This window comes from Macaca mulatta, chromosome 2 (assembly GCF_049350105.2).
Source record: "Macaca mulatta isolate MMU2019108-1 chromosome 2, T2T-MMU8v2.0, whole genome shotgun sequence".
Classification (NCBI taxonomy): domain Eukaryota; kingdom Metazoa; phylum Chordata; class Mammalia; order Primates; family Cercopithecidae; genus Macaca; species Macaca mulatta.
This window is the reverse complement of record NC_133407.1, coordinates 156,031,251-156,053,365: the sequence shown is the minus strand read 5'-3', so window position 1 is coordinate 156,053,365 and position 22,115 is coordinate 156,031,251. Positions and strand designations below refer to the sequence as shown.

The 22,115-nt window shown below is 35.5% G+C and overlaps 1 protein-coding gene across 4 annotated transcripts in view; it reads left to right on the top strand.

The window, feature by feature from the left end:
* The window catches only part of KBTBD12 (kelch repeat and BTB domain containing 12), a 78,093-nt gene that overhangs the window by 4,004 nt on the left and 51,974 nt on the right, over positions 1-22,115 (top strand). For 3 of the 4 annotated variants that reach the window (XR_013414310.1, XM_077993687.1, XM_077993688.1), the window contains exons 2-4: positions 3,584-4,765; positions 8,516-8,786; positions 10,901-11,051. Coding sequence is in view for 3 of the 4 variants with exons in the window: in XM_077993687.1 (XP_077849813.1) it covers positions 3,696-4,765; positions 8,516-8,786; positions 10,901-11,051 (1,492 nt within the window). In the remaining variant the exon portion in view is untranslated. Of the gene's footprint in view, positions 1-3,583; positions 4,766-8,515; positions 8,787-10,900; positions 11,052-11,203; positions 11,651-22,115 lie in introns of those variants that run through there. The other variant, XM_028844524.2, reaches the window with a different exon arrangement.

Below are 22,115 nucleotides of genomic sequence, written 5' to 3'. Positions count from 1 at the left end.
AGCTCACTGCAACCTCCGCCTCCCAGGTTCAAGCGATTCTCCTGCCTCAGCCTCCTGAGTAGCTGGGACTACAGGCGCACGCCCTACGCCCAGCTAGTTTTTGTATTTATAGTAGAGACGGGGTTTCACCATGTTGGTCAGGCTGGTCTCGAACTCCTGACCTCGTGATCCACTCACCTCAGCCTCCCAAAGTGTATACTGAACATTTTTATGGGAAAAAATACATGCCAGTTTAGGAATGCAGTAACTTCTTTTCCACTGAAGGAGGATTAGGAATTGTATTTGCCCTTCTCTCTCATGCAGGCTGATGCCAGGGATATTGAGGTGGAGGGAGGGCTATAACCACAGTTTTCAAAGCAGTCCTCATTCAGACTGGATAAGGAGGTCATAATTTTTTGTTTTTTCCAATCACTCATAAATTGGGCTACCTACACCTTGACACATTAAAAAGAAAATTCATGATGTATCTATTATCTCTGTCATTCATATATATACATATATATATGTAAATCTGATAATGCACACATGGTTTACATGGTTTACAACATTTAGGTTTTTCAAAAGCTGTAAGTGACTCTAATGCAGTTTTAAAATTTTTTTAACTTATACAATATTTAAGATATACAAAGAGGCATTAAGAATAATAAAGTATGTCTTGGATACCCACCAAACAGCTGCATAAATTAAACATTTATACAGTTGAAACTCCTTGTCATCCTTCCCTGCTTGCATCCTTCTTTTTCTGCAACTCCTGAAGGGAAACACTGTCTTGAAATTGGGGTTTATAATTACCCTTCATGTTTTTATATTCCACTGCAGTTGTACAGATCCTTAAAGAATTTATAATTCCAAACTTACAGAAAAGTTCCAAGAATGGTAGAAAAAACTCCTATAGGACCTATGCCAGATTCACCAAATATTCATACTTACTTTGTCGGAATCGATCATCAGTATTCACTCTACTAGAATATTTAATATTGTTTTGCATATTAGAAACACATCAATGGTAAGTGGCATGTATATTCTACAGTCCTTTTCACACATTATTATGTTTGTGAGATACAGCCATGTTGACACATGTAGATCTAGTTCATTTTTTTTTTTTTTTGCTGTACTGTATTCTCTAGTGAATATACTACAATCTGATCTCCTATTAATGAATGTTTAAGTTATTTCCAAACTTTTGCTATTTCAAACTGTGCTGCTGTGAATTTAAACTAGTGAAACTTCAGCAGAGCATGGATAGTTTCCTAGAAAAGAAGGTATAGTCATATATCAACCATTATTTAGAGAAAGTAGCAACTTAAGCAGTAAAAATAATATACTAAAGATAATGTAAAGATTATAAAATTAAGCACTGTCAAACATTCGTGGCTTAAAGAAATTGACATTTTTGTACCACACTAACATTTACAGTGGTCCATTTCTCAAAACGAAATATAGTGGACAGGAGTATAACTGCTTTTTGGACTTGCAAAGTAATTAGAGTTTATTCTTGTGATTTATATGCATCTTTGCTACTCCATTTTCTCTATTACTATGGGTACTATTATTATGAATGCACCAGTTCAGTCTTCTATAAATTGAAGCAGTGAGTAACTTCCCATTTATATCACCGAGAACATTTATACAGTTTTGTTTTGCTGATGAAAGGAGAATGTACTCTGCCCTCATTACAAGGGAAAGTTACTGTCAGCTCTCTTCACTTAGGAGCTGTGTCTGTACCCAAGCAAGTTTTACCAAGCAAGTTTTACCAAGAAAATTGTATATTGTACATGCATGGCCTTACTTAATTCTCCCAAATATTCTTATGGAATTCTCAAAACGAACTTCAGATGAGAAAACTAGAACATAAAGAGGCAAAGGAACGTGTTCATATTGCTAGATAATGGAGTAAGGATTCAAACCCACGCCTCGGTCACCCAAGCCAGAATCTGTGTTCCTAACCTTTGAGTTTACTATGCTATATCACTGGAAACTAACAATAATGTCCATTTATTGATCATTTGGATGCCAAAGACTAAGTTAGCTACTTTATTTATGTACATTATTCCCATTTTAAGATGAAGAAGCCAAGGTTGAGGCTAAACTGGGATCCAAACCAGGGCTCTCTCACTTTAAAGCCCCCATGTGCCATGCCAGTGTCTTCTGTGTACCTTATATGTACAAGAAACAGTGCTGAGAATGTTTTTTGAGGTGTAGTGGCAAATATCACTGCCCAGGTATTTTTCTGGATTTCCATCAGTAAATTCATTTGGTCTGTAAACCCCTAACAATTAGAGTAACTTTCAGGAGTTGTATAAATTGCAGTTGGAAGGAAGGGATAAAACAAATATATATAGGCCAGTTATTTCCATTTTAAAATAAATTGTTTTTTGTGATTGTTGTCAAAACCAATGTTTTTGAGACAGAGAAACTGCATCCAAGCAAAATATTTATTCAAGAAGTTGATTTATGTTTGGGAATCTGGGGATATCCAGATGTTCTTTTTAAAACGGATATTTCACTTCTCAAAACTCTTCTGCTGGGTTTAAGCAGAGAAGTAGAGAATAGTCACCCCAAAAGGATATTATCTTACTCGTAATCTAGAAATGTATTAACTCTTGACTTTTCCCATCAATGTTATTCTTGCTGCTTGCAACTTACAACCAAGTTAGAACTGGAAAAGGTGGTAGAGACTTGAGATCCTCTTCTAACATTAAGGTTTCTGACTCTAGGAATGTCCTTCTTTAAAACAAAAGCTAATTTAAATCAACTTCCTTGAAACATCCCATTTCCATGTATCCAGGGAAAGTGAAGATGAGACAGCTAGCTTTAAAAAACAGACCAGTGCTTGTTAAGGTGAAGAGAGATTCAGTCTCTGCCACTATGAACTGGGGAAATAATAAAAGCTGAGCAAGGAGGGAGGATAGAGAAATCATATGATTTTAGGCAGCTGAGGGTGATTTAGTTGTGTGTTTTAAATATTGTGATTTTCAGATCAGCTGACATTTGCCTTCCAAAGCCCAGTAGATATGATCTCTGTGTTATCTACTGCTTTGAATTACATGCCCCACATTAAAGTTTGAGCAGAATTCTAGTGGACTTTTTTTTCCATTTTTCCTCTTCTGGGGTATATTGTACAAGGCCCCAGTCATGAATTTATGGACTGACCATTATAACAGTTGGGTGTGTTTTTTGGAGGGGATGCATATAACCTTTGGGGTGATTTTGCATCTCCTCGGAGAGAATATTAACTGATGCCCCTATATCTTCTGCCTGCAGGTCAACTGCATTTGGTAACTGGAAATGGAATTGCAAATGTGCCCAGTTTATCACTTCTCTTTCCATACATGTTGGGAGGGAAGTCTTTGCAGTCCTAGAAAAATCTCTGCCACCGATTAGGAGAATTTGTGACAGCAGTTAATTTGTTACTGTTTACATAATCAAAATTAATATTTTCAGATACAAAAGTAGTTGTCTTAAACTGCTCTGCTTGGAGTGAATAATACTTGTTTATAAATACTTTTTAGAACTAACGCTGCATATCTAAATTATAGAGAATTTTTTCTTAGAAGAAAACTGCCTTTTTTCTTTCCCTTAGAAATGTTTCCTGACATCTCTGTAGCTTCGTGAGTAATCAGACATGCAAATAGCCCCTCAGGAATCAAGCTACACTTAAAGAAGACTTAGTTGGAAACTTTGGAGAGTAGATCATGGAGTGCAAGATTGAGGGAAAAGAAAAATACCAACATAGCTTGAATTTACTGAACAAAATTAAGAACATGAAAGAATTAGCAGAAATGATTGACGTGGTACTCATAGCAGAAGGAGAGAAATTTCCTTGCCACAGACTGGTCCTGGCTGCCTTTAGCCCTTATTTCAAAGCTATGTTCACCTGTGGACTACTTGAATGTAATCAAAGGGAAGTCGTACTTTATGACATCACAGCAGAAAGTGTGTTGGTGTTATTAAATTACATGTACAATGCAGCCTTGGAGATCAATAATGCCAATGTACAGACTGTAGCTATGGCTGCCTATTTTATGCAGATGGAAGAAGTCTTCAGTGTGTGTCAAAAATATATGATGGACCACATGGATGCCTCCAACTGTTTAGGTATCTATTATTTTGCAAAGCAGATTGGAGCTGAAGATTTATCTGATCAATCGAAGAAATATTTATATCAGCACTTTGCCGAGGTCAGCTTACATGAAGAAATACTAGAAATCGAAGTGCACCAATTTTTGACACTTATTAAATCAGATGATCTTAACATATCCAGAGAAGAGAGCATTCTGGACTTAGTTCTGAGATGGGTAAATCATAACAAAGAATTGCGTGCAGAGCATCTTGTTGAGCTTTTGAAGCAAGTCAGATTGGAACTTGTAAATCCTTCTTTTTTAAGACAAGCCCTAAGAAGGAACACAATGCTTCTGTGTGATGCAGATTGCGTTGACATAATTCAAAATGCATTCAAAGCCATCAAGACACCCCAACAGCACTCTCTAAATCTGCGCTATGGCATGGAGACTACCAGTCTTCTGCTTTGCATTGGCAACAATTCTTCAGGAATCAGATCAAGACATAGGAGCTATGGGGATGCCAGTTTTTGTTATGATCCTGTATCACGGAAAACCTATTTCATCTCATCTCCCAAGTATGGAGAGGGTTTAGGAACTGTGTGTACTGGTGTTGTCATGGAAAATAATACTATAATTGTGGCTGGAGAAGCAAGTGCCTCTAAACTCTCTAGACAAAAGAACAAGAATGTTGAAATTTATAGGTTTGTATCTAGCAGCAAATTTGCTTAATTATGTTGTTTTGATACTAGCAGCAGTAGAAGAAAGAACTGCAAAAAGTCATCACATCTTAAATTATTTGTAGTCAAAATTACCATATACATCTCCCATAAGGAATAGTATACAGAACATGCTTTTGCGTGTCTGTGTATACATTTATATATATATATAATCTATGACTCTAAATATAAATATAGTATATATAAAAATTTATAAATATATCATGTATATTATATAAAAATATAAATGTAGCACATATAACTTTCATAATTAAATCACCAACACTTTAAAATTATTTTTTCTGTTCTTTTAATTGTTAACATATAGTTGAATTTGCATAAGTTAAATGTGTTTGTTATGATCCCATTTTAGTTTTCACTCTTAGCTTTATTTATCCATAATAGGGTTTAATATACTGCTTTGTTTTTAAAGATCCTAATATAACAAGAAGGAAAGTTTATTAACACAGACTCCTTTGAATGTATTTTTTAGTTCATAGTTTAGAGTAATTAGTAATTTTTTCCTTAACCATAAATTACTAATAATCTGTCAGCTTTCATTCTGCATCCTTAATTTGTGGATTTTGCTTAAATCTCCAACATTGTAAAATGTTTGTAGCCAAAGAATGCTTTAATCCTACAATTGTAGTAAGAGGAAAGAATGCCTGCTAAGAAGTAGCATATCATCTAGGTTTTGCTTATGAGAACACATACATTTATTTACTATTTATTCAGCCAGTATTAAATGAGTATTTGGCAATTAAATGTAAGTGAGAAAGCTAGAAATATGCACATGGAATACATTCTAGATAGTAAAACTTCCCCCCAATATTTTTCTCCTCTCAGTTCTCTTTTACCAGGGTTTGTTCAGACTTTTCAGTCAGAAAGTAATTCTTAGCAGTGACGATGGAACAAAAGAGGGAATGAAGAGGTCTACTATTTTTCTGTCATCTCCTAGCATTACATTATCTGTCTCAAGTCATAGACCTGTCCCTTTTCCACATTCATACTTTGAAGACATGTCTAATCTCCCCTAGTAGGAGAGAGAATGCAGAGCCCTGGCTGAGTGACCTAGACCCATGCCCATGGTGACCAAGCATGTCCCTGAGCCACAGGAGCAGCCTTCTTCAGAATTATCAGGGAGAGACTACCGAGCCAGGAGAGCAGATCCCCACAGGAAGAGGAAGCCTTGGCTTCCCGACGTGGTTCTCACGGGTCCATGCCACCCGTTTTACACTTGCTCCTGGTTGGGTGCCCTTCTTTCCACCTTAGAACCTCTTGACCCCGTACTTCAGGTTCTTTACATTGTTTTTTTTCTTCCTCCTCAAGATAGTCTACAATTCTGCCATCACATCGTATTTTTAATAAACCTCCAACCCTGTCAAAGTGTCTTTCAGTTTTGGGCCTCAGACATCTTTCCTTTTAACTTGTTGAAAGCCCATTTCCGGCCGGGCGCGGTGGCGGGCGCCTGTAGTCCCAGCTACTCGGGAAGCTGAGGCAGGAGAATGGCGTAAACCCGGGAGGCGGAGCTTGCAGTGAGCTGAGATCCGGCCACTGCACTCCAGCCTGGGCTACAGAGTGAGACTCCGTCTCAAAAAAAAAAAAAAGAAAGCCCATTTCCCTTTCCAACAGCAAATGTCTAACTATACCCCATGTTTTCCTTCCTGTTTATCTTGAACTCAACGAGGTTCTCACCACCAACTGTTTCCTCCACATTGGTCAGAGTTAAAGTTATTAGTTACTCCCATCATTTCCTCCAATAATGAAATTGTCAGAAGCATTGCTTCAGGCTTAAATGAGACTTCCAGCTGATGTTCTGTGTAGTTAAAATCTCCTAGCATTACTGGAGGTCACTGTAGTGCCAGTTTTGTGATATGCATAAGAAATTTATCATCCTGTGCTACATCCCTGTTATATTATTTGTGTATCTTATTCTTTTTATCTTCGTCCAGATGTGCTTCAGCTTGCCTCTACTCATAGATTTCCATGCAGATATATTTCTCCTTGACTTAAAAGAGGAAGTAGACTAGTCCTCTGGAAGATTATTTCTTTGTAAAAAAGATGTACCTTTCCATCTCCTTCACTTATCTCCATTTGCCTTTAAACTATCAATCTCTATTAGCAATGAAGGCCTTTGTCGCTATTGTTTTCTTTTTTATGTCATATCCACTTAATAGTAAATTTTAGAGTTTTATCTGAGCATTTTCTCTCCCTGTTTTCAGTTCTAAATGTGAAAACAAAAATCAGATTAGGAAGTCACCCAGCAAACATCTACTTCCTAACCTTTACAGGATGTACTTCATTCCTAGCCTATTTTCTTAAACTATGTCTCAGAAAACCCAAACCCATTTTTTAAAGTTCATTTATATATTCATTCAGTTGGCTTTACTTTGGCAGCCCGCACATATATTACAGATACCTATTCCTCCTTTCTCTTCTAAAATTCAAACAATTAAAAATAGTGATGAAAATATCGCCTGTGATTCCAGAGACTTTGGTTCTCCGCCTAGAATTACATAGAAGACAGCCATCATAAGGTTTGATAAATGTCTGCATTCAGCTGTGACAAGCCAGACATACCCTCTTAGAAAGGAGCATGCCTTCTAACTTCCCTGTCAAGCCTCAAGTAAAGATGTCTCTTTGGGAAAGAACGTTAAGAGTTGGCCTGGACAACTGGGAAAAATTCCTATCATAGAATTAACTGGCAGGTGTTAAATGCAAAATAAGTAGTCTATACTTAAAAATTGTACTCTGTATAAAACACACATAAGTTCCTAATTTGTGTGTGTGTAATTTTGAATTCCAGATATACTTTCTAGATTTTCTGGGACATTTACTTTCACATATTTTATCCCTCTGTCCCCATGAAGTACTTTTGTCCTTCTCAGACTGTGTATCTTCAATCGTGATTGGAGATAAAGATTTACCGTTATCATGATGCAACACAAAGGATAGCTACAAACTCATCTACCCAGTGACCATACAATGCCCCATCACACACATAATCAGTTAATGTGTTGGATTCTGGAAGGCATTGAGAGACCATATATACTATTGTCCATAGCTCTTAAGACTCTTCTTAGAGTGATACTCTGGAAGAAATTACTGAAATTGCCACATCTAGTAGATTAAAATAGATGTTAAGTGCCCAGCAGACATCTACAGGTAGGTTTTTATACAGTGCTCTTAACCCAATTGTAAGCCAGCTGGAACTACAACAGTTCTTAAAATTCTACATATTCTAAATCATCCTGAGAGAAATGTATGAATTGAGATGTTTTTAGATTATCTGCCCTAAAACTGTGATTTCTTTAATGTTCGTGTTAAAGTGATATTTCTTGTCCACAGAATAAGGCATTCTTGTATTTTTGCTTACTTTTATGGTAAAATTAGAAATGATTTGCCAAAAAACTTACTATTCATTCTTGATTTTCTTTCCCAGAATTATAAAATGAAGGCTACTCCTGGATAGTCTATACTTTTTCTCTATATTTTTCCTAAAACTCTTCAGGTATATGTGGTTAATTATTTTAAAGCACATTATATTTTGTTCATCATTCCTTTAAAAAAAAAAAAAAAGCAAACCTGTATCACTTTCTTGTATTAATGTTTTTTGTCCTCCAATTGGAAGAATCATATCTCATTATTTTTGGTCAGATAATAAATAAGTGTATTTCTTGGGTAAATTGCTTTCATGTTACCTCTAATCCTGGATACTCTTTCTCTCTTTTGCAGGTATCATGATAGAGGAAACCAGTTTTGGGAAAAGTTATGCACAGCTGAATTTCGAGAACTCTATGCTCTGGGCAGTATTCATAATGACCTTTATGTTATAGGAGGACAGATGAAAATTAAAAACCAGTATCTTATTACAAACTGTGTGGATAAGTACTCTGTAGAACGCGACAACTGGAAAAGGGTGTCTCCCCTTCCACTGCAATTGGCGTGTCATGCTGTAGTGACATTGAATAATAAACTTTATGTGATTGGAGGCTGGACCCCTCAGGTTAAGAAATTTCCTGTATACATAATTGGCATGGCAATACCGAGTCTGGCTGCTATGTTAAAAAATTGTTGTAGTTGTTGAATACTAAAAGAGTGTGACTTACATTTTGGTAAAGTGCTTTCTGTTTTATAGAATATAACTCAAGGTTTTAAAGTGTTAAAGCAATTTAGGAGAATAGATTTTTAAAGTGTGTTTTCATAGACGTGACTTGATTCAGTATTCATGCTGTGCTCTTCATAATCCTCCCATTCTTGCTAATTATGAAAACTATTTGTGCTGAGGGATTATCTGTAGGGAGCATCTAACTAGGGGTAAGAGAAGCTGGATCCTCATCCAGTTCTGTGTGTCTAATAGCTTTGTGACTTGAGGCAAGTAACTCATAGGCCTTTTCCATATTTAAAATTCTTACCCTAAGTGAGACACCAAAATACCGATCTGTGATGGCACAATCATTTCTATGAAAGCATATTGTGATTGTAACACTTGATATTTTTATTGGGCATCAGCAGGCAGAGAACCCAGAATGCTGTTTCTGTTGAAGTCCAGTGAAGTGATGGCAAACCAGAATGAAAAGTCAGGGGTGTGTGGCCATAGTGGCCTTCTCCCTCCCTGCTGGATGTCCTCTCCTGTTGCCTTGGCGCACTCTTCTTAGGACCACTTCAGCTGCCTCATGCCCTGACCAACCAGACTTTCTAATAAAAATTAATCTCACTAGCTCATTGGTCATCCTCATAGCATACAGTAAATTTATTTTTGCCTGTATTATTTTTTGTTTCTCCAAATTTGCTTCAGGATAAAACTGATGCTATTTGCATTCATTTCAGAAGCCATTTATTTATAGTATATCATACCTGTTTTGTAAACTTAAACCTCACATTTAACACATTTAATTTTTTCTGCTATATGTCAGAAAGTAGTACAGATTTCATCACAGCTAGCAGGAGAAACCTGACAGATTATTTGTAATTAAACTTTTTCAAAATTATCCATTTACATAGTTAATTTTGCATGCATAAGCTCCAAAAACAACTTAGAAGCTTTTCTTTGCATTTCTTTCACTAAAATAGAGATTAAATACTTAAATTAGAAGGAAAATTAAAACCATAAAGTCAACGATTGTTAATTTATAAAGTTTCTGAACAGATAACATGAACATTTACCTCATAGAGGAAAGGCTTTGCTACCCAATTGAGTACTTGTATAACAATTGCAAGATCACACAGGGTTGTGCGTGTGTCATGGTGAGCATAACTCTTGGTATATTTAAAGTAGTTAACTAAAATTAATTGCATAAGCTTTCGTAAGTATGCCAGTTATTTCTTTGTTGAACACTTGTATCACCCAAAAAAATGACACTCATGAATCCTTAGCTTGAAGTCATATAAAGTTCCACATACATGTATACAAAAGACATCATTTCACCTAACATTTATGAATAGGAAAAGCCACTTCTGTGTAAGAGTAAAATTGTTTAATTTGTACCTTCTCTAGTCATTAAAAAATATAAAATAAGTGTGTTAAAATAACTGCAAATAATTTAGATTAGTCCATAAGTCTTGAAAATTGAATTCACATCATTCCTATATAGGCCATAATTATGGTGTAAAAATAATTATGAAGACACTAAAATGTTTTGGCAACTTTGTTTCATATGGATTAGAAAAATATAAAGAAAATGCCTTCTATATTATTAAAATTAGTTTCTCACAAATATTAAAATCAACAACTATGAAGTTTGGTAAAATAGAATTACACTTTAAATACTATTCAAGAGAGCTTGGTTTTTTTTTGTTTGTTTTTTTTTTTTTAGGCTTTGCAGTTGCTTCTTTAAAAAAAAAAAAAAAAAAAAGCTGTAATGAATGTCTCACTGCTAAGATCACAGATTGTTTGCTATACCCGAACACCTTTGGCCCATTATTTCAGAATATAAATTCCTCTGATAATGACAGTAGACTTATAACCCCCGTCATGGGGTTTGGTGGGTTTGTGAGTATGAGTCACTGCAGTTAACCTCTATTTATCTCTTTGGCTGTCTGCTTTGATTAATTGCATTCATGTACTCACAAAGATCGCTAAATGGTATGTTGTTATATTGGCTGTCATATTTCATACAGATGGATCTTCCTGATGAAGAACCTGATCGATTAAGCAACAAACTGTTGCAGTATGACCCCAGCCAAGATCAATGGAGTGTGCGGGCATCCATGAAGTACTCTAAATACCGATTCAGTACAGCTGTAGTCAACAGTGAGATTTATGTTTTGGGTAAGAAGAAGCAGATTGCTAACAGTATAACTACTTTTATTTTCCTCAGCAGTTTGCCTCAGCAAAAATGAAATGTTCTCCTTTGCACTTGTATCCCAGTTCAAATTTATATACAACGAGCTGAACTTTGTCTTTTATTTCTTGTTTTCTAGAGCACAGTCAAATAAGATTAAAGGAAGTCCATTGACATTGAGAGCAAAACTATTTTTATGGCATTTATAAGTGCCTTGGAATGTAAAAACAGTAATGATATATCCTTATATATACTACCAAGTAATATACTTTGAAATAGGAATAAGCCTTGGGCCACTTTTAGTCAATGAAATGTGGGCTTTGCACCAACTGTGATGGATCTGTGCCATTAGAAGAGAAAGCCACCATAGGTAAGACTGTGCCACAGATTGTGCCAATCCTCATTTTGCCTAACCCACCAAATTTCTAGACAGGTGTTATCAAGCAATTTTCATTTGAATGCACTTTTTTCTTATGTGTGTCTTGTACTTCTTATATGTATGGTCTTGTACTAACTATAACTAGTAAGAATTGGTAAAAGACTTCAGTTCCACTAAGGTGGGTACAATAAAAACAATTCCACAACATGCCCTATGTATCCCCTATCCTTCTCCACTCCTTGACTTTTCCTGTTATGTTAAGTCCCTAGCTCTTTTAAGGACATTCCATCTACCTAACATTATCCTCTGTCACCTTCCCTCACCTTCCTTAAGTATGGGAAAGAAACACTGAGGCAGGGAGGTTGACTGGACTGATGAAATGATACCTATGCCAATTCTTTATTTCATCCAATCTGCATTGATGGCTAATGGGAAAAACACGGAAAAGATGATGGATAGCAAAGAAATGGCAAGGAAGAAATACGAAATAGGGGATGGAAGCAAACTAAGCATTTAAATAGAAAGTATTATGATGATGATTTTTTTTTACTAGAGGGAGGCCATTATCTCTTAGCTGTTTGCACAGCATGAAGGAAAATAATTAATGCACTCAAGCATTAGTAGTTATTTTATGATTTTAAGAACAAGAACATTATGCAACATAATTTATGACTACCTCAGTTATGAGATTCACTTATAATTAAGTTTTTTCTCTTGATATGTATTTCTTTGTTATAACCATATATTATGTCACAGGCCCAGAAGAGACAATCCCTAACCTATGATAGATCACCTAGGATAGGTGTATCACTCAAGGGGATGAAGGGCCTTTCTACTAAACATATTAAAGTTGGGGGCAGCCAAAAGTGGGATAAAAGTGATATATCAGTTGGACCAGAATAAGTTTTCCCCCTAATGTGGAGCCACAACTATGCTAGATGTGGAATTTAAATGATAGTATATTGTTTGATAAACTACATGGGAAAGGCACTTGTGGGAGCTTACACTTCATGGCATGGACACTGTCCATTGAATGAATGAAAGGAGGTAGATTTAAAAGAACATGTAAGATTTGAGTGGATGAAATCTAGAAAAGAGTATGCTCCAGGAAAGGGTGCAATGAGAGGGGGCAAAAAAGAACAAATAAGGAGAATGAAATAAGCAGTGGTTTGGAGGTGAGGATGAAAGTGGTGAGAGTAGAGGATAAAAAGAGCGTAAATGAGTCCACCAGGGACAGGGAGTTGTGAGAGAAAGAGCTGAGTAGTAAACTGAGAAGCAGATTATAGAGGCCTTTGGATGAAGAATTCAGGAAATACTAGTGAACAGTAAGAAACCACACAGAAGCAACATGATTAAAATGTTTTAGAAAAACTGGTGAGATAAGCATGTAAAGAACACAGCAAAGACAAAAAGAAACTGGAAGTGGAGAGACTGATTAGGAAGGTTTTTACAGTAGCTTACGCTGTAGTTTCTGAATATTCAGAACTGGAGAACAGATTCATGATCACCCCAGTAAGCTTTACCACCCTGTAAGATTCAGCCCAAAAGAGTCAACTTCCTCAACATTTGCTACTTAATTCCCAAATATATTTATAAACTTTGAAATGGAAGGTAGTTCAGTTGTTTAGGTATTTTTGTAGCAGTCTTAGTTCATATTTAATTGTTCACTGTATATATAATTGGAATTTGGGCAAGTATCATATAGAATCCTAAAACCTTATTAGTTTCAGTGACTCACATTATCTTAGCAAAAGCCCTGTCTGCTTTTAGGAATCTATATGTACCCCCACTGTGTTTTGGGTCACTGTCAATTAGTATAACAATGAGCCCTCTTTCTAATCCCTATAATGGATTTAATTTCTTACTATGTCCTAGATAGTCTACGGGTATCTTCCAAAAAGCAGCCACTGAAACCTCCTTCACCAGGAAGGCAGCATGGTAAAGTAGGGAAGGCACTAGCTTTGGAGTTGAGTGTGTTTGGATTGAAATCCTGATGTGCCACCTATATATTCTTGGTCTGGTAAATATTTTTATGTTGTTGTTGCTAATATTAAAATGGGAATGCCTACCTCTTTTGAGATATTAAGATAATATATGTATAATTCCTACAATATAAGTGTTCAGATATTGTAACTTCTGTTTATTGAGCCCCTTTGTTACAGACACTTTGCTAAATTCTTTGCTTAAAGTTTCACTTAATGGTCATAAAAGCAGATAAATTATTAACTGATCTGTATAGCTGGCTAGATATCTAGACTCATTCTCCGACTGAAAAAAACCTAAAAACGTTGTAAAGCATATCTTTAGAAACCTTTTAAGAGCTGACGTGCCAGTAAGAATTTAGCAGACCAAAAGCCAAATGAAAGCAGATTTCCAACTATGAAAAACTGAAAAAGTCAACATTCTATACTTAAAAATAAAATAAAACCAGACATATTTGTCAAAAACAACCATTTTAGATCTCCAGAAATCAATCGTAAGTAACAAATTGAGAATAGTTTCTTTGTTTAAAAACAATACTGAGCTTGAAGTAAGACTTCAGGCAGTCTGCAGCATTCTCTTGTGAGGCTCTATTGCTTACCCCAGGTCATTCAACATGATAATACTGCTAGAGTGGGGCTGGCTACAAAAACTAGCAGCTTTTTTTTGCCAAAGGGGGCTGACATGTTTGTGAGTAGAGGGTGGAAAACCCACACTCACAGTGGAAAATAGGAAAAGCCTACAGTTCTAGGCTGAGGTCTTAGTCCTGGTTGGTACAACAGCAGACAAAAGAACTGGCCAGAAATTTAACAGGAAGATCCTGGAAATCAGAAAGTCACAGAGAGACTTGATAAACTCATCCCCTGGAGGCCAAGAAAGCTGCATAAACATGCAGCCCCATAGAGAGCCCAAGCTCTCCACACATTCCTAGATGACTGGTAGGTTGAGCACATGTACAGAGCAGATCCAAGAGGACCAGGCAGAAAGTGAAAGTCATAGTAGACTTGGAAACTATCTGAACTTTTAAGGTACTCCCATGCAGATCCACCAGGAGAGAGTGGAAGCCTTACTGGTGTTTGACTACAACCACCAGTCATTGACAGAGACTAAGCTATGCAGAAATAAGGGTAACTCATAGGCTAAAATATAAAAATGTATAAGATTTCCCCTCTGAAAACAGAGGGGAAACCGCAGCAAACAGTAGAAGAGGCATATTCAGTTTAGGTAAATTACTTAAAAACAACAACAAAAGGCAGTCAAAAAAACAGAAAAGAAAGAAACCCTCAAGGAAAAACAAAGAAAATCAGGATAAAAAGTTGCTACAATATATTATCCATAATGTCCAGTACCAACAAAAAATTACAACACATGCAAAGGAAAAGAAACAGAAAAGCATAACCCATTTGGGGGTGGGGGTGGTGCAGAAGTATTCAATAGAAGTTGTCTCTGAGTGAGCCTGGATGTTGGATTTGGGAGACAAAGTCTTCAAAGTGACTATCAAATATATGTTCAAAGAATTAATGGAAACCAATTTTAAAGAATTAAAGGAAAATATGACAATGAGTCCACTATGATATTGATAAAGAATAGAAATTATCTAAAAGAACCAATGAAAATTTTAAACTTGTAAAGTACAATAAACCAAATAAAAGTGCACTGAAGGGGCTCAGTAGCACATCTGAGATGTTAGAAAAAAGAATCAATGAACTTGAAATCTATAGAGATTATATAATCTGAAGAAGAGAGAAAAAATTGGAGAAAAATTAGCAGGGCTCAGAGTCAGGTGGAATAATATCAAACCTATGAACAGATGTTTAATGGGAATCCCAAAAGGAAATGAGAGAGAGAAGTAATGATCAAAAATTTCTGAAATTTGATGGGAAAACATTAATCTACAGATCCAAGAAGTTTATCAGACCTCATATAGGATAAATTCCCAGAGATCCTCACGTAAATACATAATAGAAGAACTACTAAAGACAGAAAATTCTTAAAAGCAGCAAGATAAAAATGCCATATCATGTAGAAGGAAACAAGAGTATACTTAACAGATGAGACTTACCAGAAGCTTAGAGGCAAGTAGACAGTGGAATATTATATTCAAAGTGTTACAAGAAAAAAATGATCAATCAAGAATTCTGTATCCAGCAAAACTGTGCTTCAAAACTTAAGGTGAAACAGACATCCCCAGATGAATAAAGATGGAGATAATATGTGGCTAGCAGACTTACAAGAAATATTAAAGGAACACTAAAATCCTTCAGACTGAAAGGAGGTGATGCTAGACAGTAACCTGCGTCCACAGGAAGAAATGAATAGCACAAGAAATGGTAAATATATAAGGAAATATAAAGGGCTGCATAATACATGTTTTTCTTTTTTCTTCTCTTAGTTTCTTTAAAAGATATAAAAGAATACAGATGCTCCTCAACTTACAGAGGCATTACATTCCAATAAACCCATCATAGGTTGAAAATATAGAAAGTAAAAAATATGTTTTATGCCCTGATAAGCCCATCATGAAGTTGAAAAATCTTAAGTCAAACCATCATAAGTTGAGGACCATCTGTAAAGCAGCAATTGTGATACTATATAGTTGGTTTTTTCACATATGCAGCTGTAATATATATGACAATATCAGAGTAGAGGAGGAGAAAATGGGGTTACTTTGGAACAAAGTTGCTGTTTGTAATGAAACCAACTCAGTATTAACCTAAAATAGAGGATGATAAAGTAAAACACACATTAGACTTTCTAGAGCAACCACTGAAATTTTAAAAAGTAGTTTAAAAGTCAACTAAAGAAGCCAGGCACAGTGGCATGCACATGTAATCCCAGCTACTTGGAAGGCTGAGGTGGGAGGATCACTTGAGCCTAAGAGTTCAAGACCAGCCTGGGCCATATAGTAAGCCTCCTGCTCAAAGAAAGCTGCAAAAGAAAATGGTACACTTAAAAATGTGTTAAATACAAGAGAAGGCAGCAAAGGAGGAACAGAGAAAAAGAGTTTCAAGAAGTAGAAAATAAATAGCAAAATGGCAGATATATAGCCAGTCACTATCAAAAATTACATGAAATGGGAATGGACCAAACACCCTAATCAAAAGGCAGAGATTTTCATACTGAATAAGAAATTAAGACCAAATATATGCTCTCTATAAGAGACACATTTTGCATTCAAATACACAAATATTTACTATCATTTTACAATAGAGAAAGACATAAAATGCAAAAAGTAATATTAAGAGAGGTGCAGTGACTGTATCATTAGACAAAATAGAGTAGAACTTTTACTACAGATAAACAGAAAAATTTCATGATAATAAAATTGTCAATAATATCAGGAAAATATATCAATTATAAATGTGTCATACCCAAAAAGAGAGACCTAAAATACATGAAGCAAAATCTGAGATGAAGTGATGAAGCTGTGCACGGTGGCTCATGCCTGTAATCTCAGCACTTTGGGAGGCCGACGTAGGCGGATCACTTGACGTCAGAAGTTCAAGACCAGCCTGGCCAACGTGGTGAAACCCCATCTCTATGAAAAATGCAAAAATTAGCCGGGTATGGTGGCATATGCCTATAGTCCCAGCCACTTGGGAGGCTGAGGCAGGAGAATCACTTGAACCCGGGAGGCAGAAGTTGCAGTGAGCTGAGATCATGCCACTGCACTCCAGCCTGAGCAACAGAGCAAGACTCCGCCCAGGAGTCCAGGGGAAAAAAAAAAAAATGAGATGAGAAATAATCAAACAATCATCAATGGAGATTTATTATCAAGAATTGATAGGATTAGACAGAGTATTAGCAAGGTTTCAGAAGATTTAAACAGCACTATCAACCAACTTTACTTACCTTAACTGGCTTGTGCTGACAGCTGCATAGCTTTGTAAATATACTAAAAATCACTAAATTGTACACACAATGGGTGTATAATGTGGTGTCTAAGTTGTCTCAATAAGTAAATGTGCAGGGCACCCAATCACTTATCAAGCCTGGAAAATTGTAAGCTTTAGTTTCCCAGGCTTGCAGCTTACCAAAATTACTCCAGGTGGGAAATCTAATTAGAGTTACTATGCACATAAAGCTGGTACTTCAAAGAGCTACAGCCTCTGTGTAACCATATTCTAGAAGTAAACCTGCCTTACATCTCTCATCTCAGAGGACTTCAAAGAAACATCTTGGCACTGAGAAACTTACTGACGAAAGGCTCATACATCCCTGAGAAGTAATAATCATAAATAAGCTCTTGAGTGGAATTTCAACCCAAATTCGCATACCCAAGTGGGAAAAAAGAAAAGACAAAGCTTGAATCATGAATTTAGTTTAAGATGCCTCAGACTGATAGTGTGCTCAGGTACCTGGAAAAAACAAATTCACATTCTCTCAAGAAATGTATCTTTATCCTAGACCTCAAAAATCCCCCACAAATAATTTTCCAAGGAAAACAAGCATTCCACAGTTAATGAAGCAAGACAACTTGAGCAAGAACCCATGGAAATAATGGCCAGTAGAAAAAACAAGCAACAACAACAAAAAACCAGTGGAGACCTCACATACTGGAAGTATCAGACAAATAGTGTGCTTATTCTGTTTAAAGAAATAAAAGATAAAATTTACAATATCATCAGAAAATAGAAAATGATAGAGAATGATAAAAAATGTTTGGGTAAGAAGTGACTTTATAACTGCAAGGAATGTAAAAATATATAACAATATTAAAACCCAATGGGTACATTTGAGAGCAGATCACACAAATATAAAGAGAAAATTAGTGAATAGAAGAGAGTTCTGAAAATTAGTTAATAGAAGAGAGTTCTGAAGAATTTGCCCAGAGTATATCACAAAGATTTTTTTTAAACAGAAGAAAAGTTAAGATAGATGGGCAATAGAGTGAGAGGATTAATAATGTTTAACAAAGTTCTATAAGGAGAGGAAAAAGAAAACAGGACAAAGGCAATATTTGAAGAAAAATGGGTGAGGATTTTCTAAAACCAGTGAAAGGCACTAATGCACACAAACAAACAAAAATAATGAATGCCAAGCACAACAAACAAGAAATATATACATACATTTGTAGTTATCATGAAACTGAAAAACACCAATGAAAAGAGAATATCTTAAAAGCAGATTAAGAAAACAGACCGATTACTTTTAAGAAGTGACAGATTGACATCTGACTTATCAACAGAATAATGGAATCCAAAAGACAGTCAAATTACATGTTTAATGTGCTAGCAGAAAATAAATGCTAAAGTGGAATTCTATACCTAATGAGACGGTCTTTCAAGAACACGGATGAAAGAAAGACATTTTCAGATGAGGTAAAACTGAAAGCACACCACCAGCAGACCACCATAAGCAGGTAAAACTGAAAGCAGACCACCATAAAGGAATTTTAAAGTATGTTTTTAAGCAAAAATTGTGATCCCAGATTGAAGGTCTAAAATGCAAGATGAAATGAAGAGCAAAGAATGTGGTAAACAGATGGGTAAATGGAAACATTTCACACTTAAATATTTAAGATAGACTTTTAATATCAGTTATAAATATTAAATTGACTTATAAAAAATAATAATAGTTTTTAAACAGTGATAAAATAGTAGTAAAATAAATGAAATCAAAATTATAATAACAAGTTGGGACAGAGGTGAGTGGAGTGAAAGTGTCTTAAGATCCCCTTATTATCCAGGAGGAGGACCAAGGAAGGGATTAAATTTGCAACATTTGATGCAGACATTAAGTATGCATGTTAAATTTCTAGGCTTACCACTAAGAGAATACAGAGTATACAAATTTTAAACTTACAAATGGGAAAAATAGAATTAAAAATCAGTGCAAAAGAATGCAATAAATAAGAAAGAAGAAATAGAATAAACAAGACAACTGCTAATATGAAATAAAAAGCTGGATATTAGGTGAAATGTATCAACAATTATATTAAATGAAAATGCACTAAATGCTTCAGTTAAAAGACAAAGATTATCAGTCTGTTGGAAAGAAAACCAACCATATTCTGTTTAAAACATGACTTGATTGAAAAATACATTTTGGGTAAATTTTAACTAAAAAAAAAAGCTGGTATAGCTGTTTGTTAATATTAGCCAAAATATACTTTAAAGCAAAATCAATTAATAGAGTTTCTGGCTCCACGTAAAATGGAGTAAGCACACTTCACGTTCTCTCCCACTGACTACAACTATAAAACATGGACAGAATGCATGGAAAAGGTATTTGAAGACTCTGTAAACAGAAGTAGGTGCATCAAGAAAGAACACCAGAATTTTAAGTACCACCACCATATGACTTACTATGTTCTCTCCTCTGATAGCCCCTAGCCTGAAGTCAATGCAGCTAGAAACCCAGAAGTGGGCATTATTCATAGAGAGAGCACCAAGAAAATCTGTCTAGTTTTGGCATGAGTTACTGAAAAGAGAGGTTATAATTATCAGAATGTAGATATCCCCTCACTTTTTTCTCTCTGTACTCTTACATCTCAATACCTAGACAATCCCATGACAATGATGACCAGCAAGAGCCAAAACTCAAAGGGAGAAGAAACTTCCTCTCCATTTAGTCAAGCTGCAGTTCCAAGAGGGTGTGGTCAACCCACATTGCTTTCCCCTTTTCCTTTCTCCCTTGTCCTGTCACTTGAGCCCAACAAGAGTTCAAATACAGAAATGTGTGGCAGAGAGGGGTAACTAGAGCCTCAAGTTTCTAGCCAGAGAACCAAAAAAGGGAACATTTGGGAACTAAAAGTACCAGGGAGATCTCAGGGAGGGTTTTTCAATGTATTTAGGTGTAATCTATGAGACATATGTTTACATAGCGTGAAAGAGGGAGGGTAAGTGGAACTATAAGGTGAAGATTCCAACATTCCAGTTACTGTGATAAAACACTGATACTAAGTAGACTATGAAATAAGTACATATTTTGTAATCCCAAAAGAAACACTACTCAAGGAGATACAGTAAAAATCACAATAAATGCATTGAGATAGAAGACTGAAAAATGTTTAAATAATTTAAAAGAGATCAGACAAGGTGAAAAAAATACCACAGAGAGAACAAACAAAACAAGCAATAAATCAGTAGATCTAAATCTAGCCACAAAAATAATTACCTTAAATGCAGATGTTCTAATGACATCAATTAGAAGACAGAAATGGTCAGAATGGCTTACAAATAGAATGACCTAAAAATATTCTGTGTATGTGAAACATACTTCAACTATAATGATATAGGTAGTTTAAGAGTAAAAGGCTGGAAAATGTATGCCATGCAAACACTGATCAAAAGAAAGCTGAGGTGGCTTTGTGAAGATCAAATCAAGTAGACTTCAGCAGAAAGAAAGCTACCAGAGATACAGAAGGACATTACATAATGATAAAATGATTGATTCACTAAGAAGACACAACAATACTAAATGTGTATGTACCTAACAACAGAACCTCAAATTATATGCAGTGAAATCTGAAAGGAGGAATAGACAACTCCACAATTATAATTGAAGATTTCAACACTCCTCTCTCAGTAATAAATAGAACCAGTAGATAGAAAAACAACAAGTACCTGTATATAGAAAGAGCTCAATAACACCATCAACCAACTGGATCTAACTGACATTTATTGCCCACTCCACCCAGAAAGAGCACATGGAATGTTCACCAAGATAGATCATATCCTGAGACATAAAACAAACCTTAACAAAATTTAAGGAAGTAAAATCATACAAAGCATATCCTCTGACCACAGTGGAACATAAGGATAACTGAATAGTCTTCAAACACTTGAAAACTGAGCAACACATTTCTAAATAATCCATGGATCATAGAGGAAATCTCAAGAGAAATTCAAAAATATGTTAAGCTGAATGAAAATGGAAACACAACATATCAAAGTTCGAAGAGTGCTGCTAAAGCAGTGTTTAGAAGGAATTTATAGCATTAAGTGTTTGTATTAGATAAGAAGAAAGTTCTCACATCTATAGTCTAAGCCCCTGCTTTTAAAAACTAGAAAAAGCACCACAAAAATCAAGTGAAGAAAGTAAATAAAGATAGGAGCAGAAAACAGGGCAATTAGAGGCTGAAAAAATAAGGAAAATCAATGAAACCAAGCTGTTTGTTTGAAAAAGCCAATAGGGTTGGTAAACCCTAGCAAGACTAACTAATAAAAAGAGGAACAAGGTACAGATTACCAATATTAGAAATGAAGAAGGAGGTATTACTACAGTCTCTGTAATTATTAAAAGGATAATAGGGCAGTACTACAAACAACTCTACAGAAATACATTTGACAACTTAGATGAAATGGATCAATTCTTTGAAAACCACAAACTACTAAAAGCCACCCAAGATAAAAGAGATAACCCCAAAATGATTAAATACATTGAATTCTTAGTTTGAAACATTTCAAAAAAATAAATACCTAGGTCCAAATGGTTTCACTGGTGAATTTAACCAAGCATTTAAAAATAACAGCAATTCTGCTACCTCTTCTAGAACATAGAAGAGGGAACACTTCCCACCTCATTTTATAGGCCAGCATTACCTGATACCAAACCAGACAACACAGTACAGAAAAAGAAAACTACAGATCAATATCTCTCATAAACACAAACACACAAATCCTCAACAAAATATTAGTAAGTTCAACACAGCAATATATGTAAAGAACACACTGTGCCAAATGGGTTT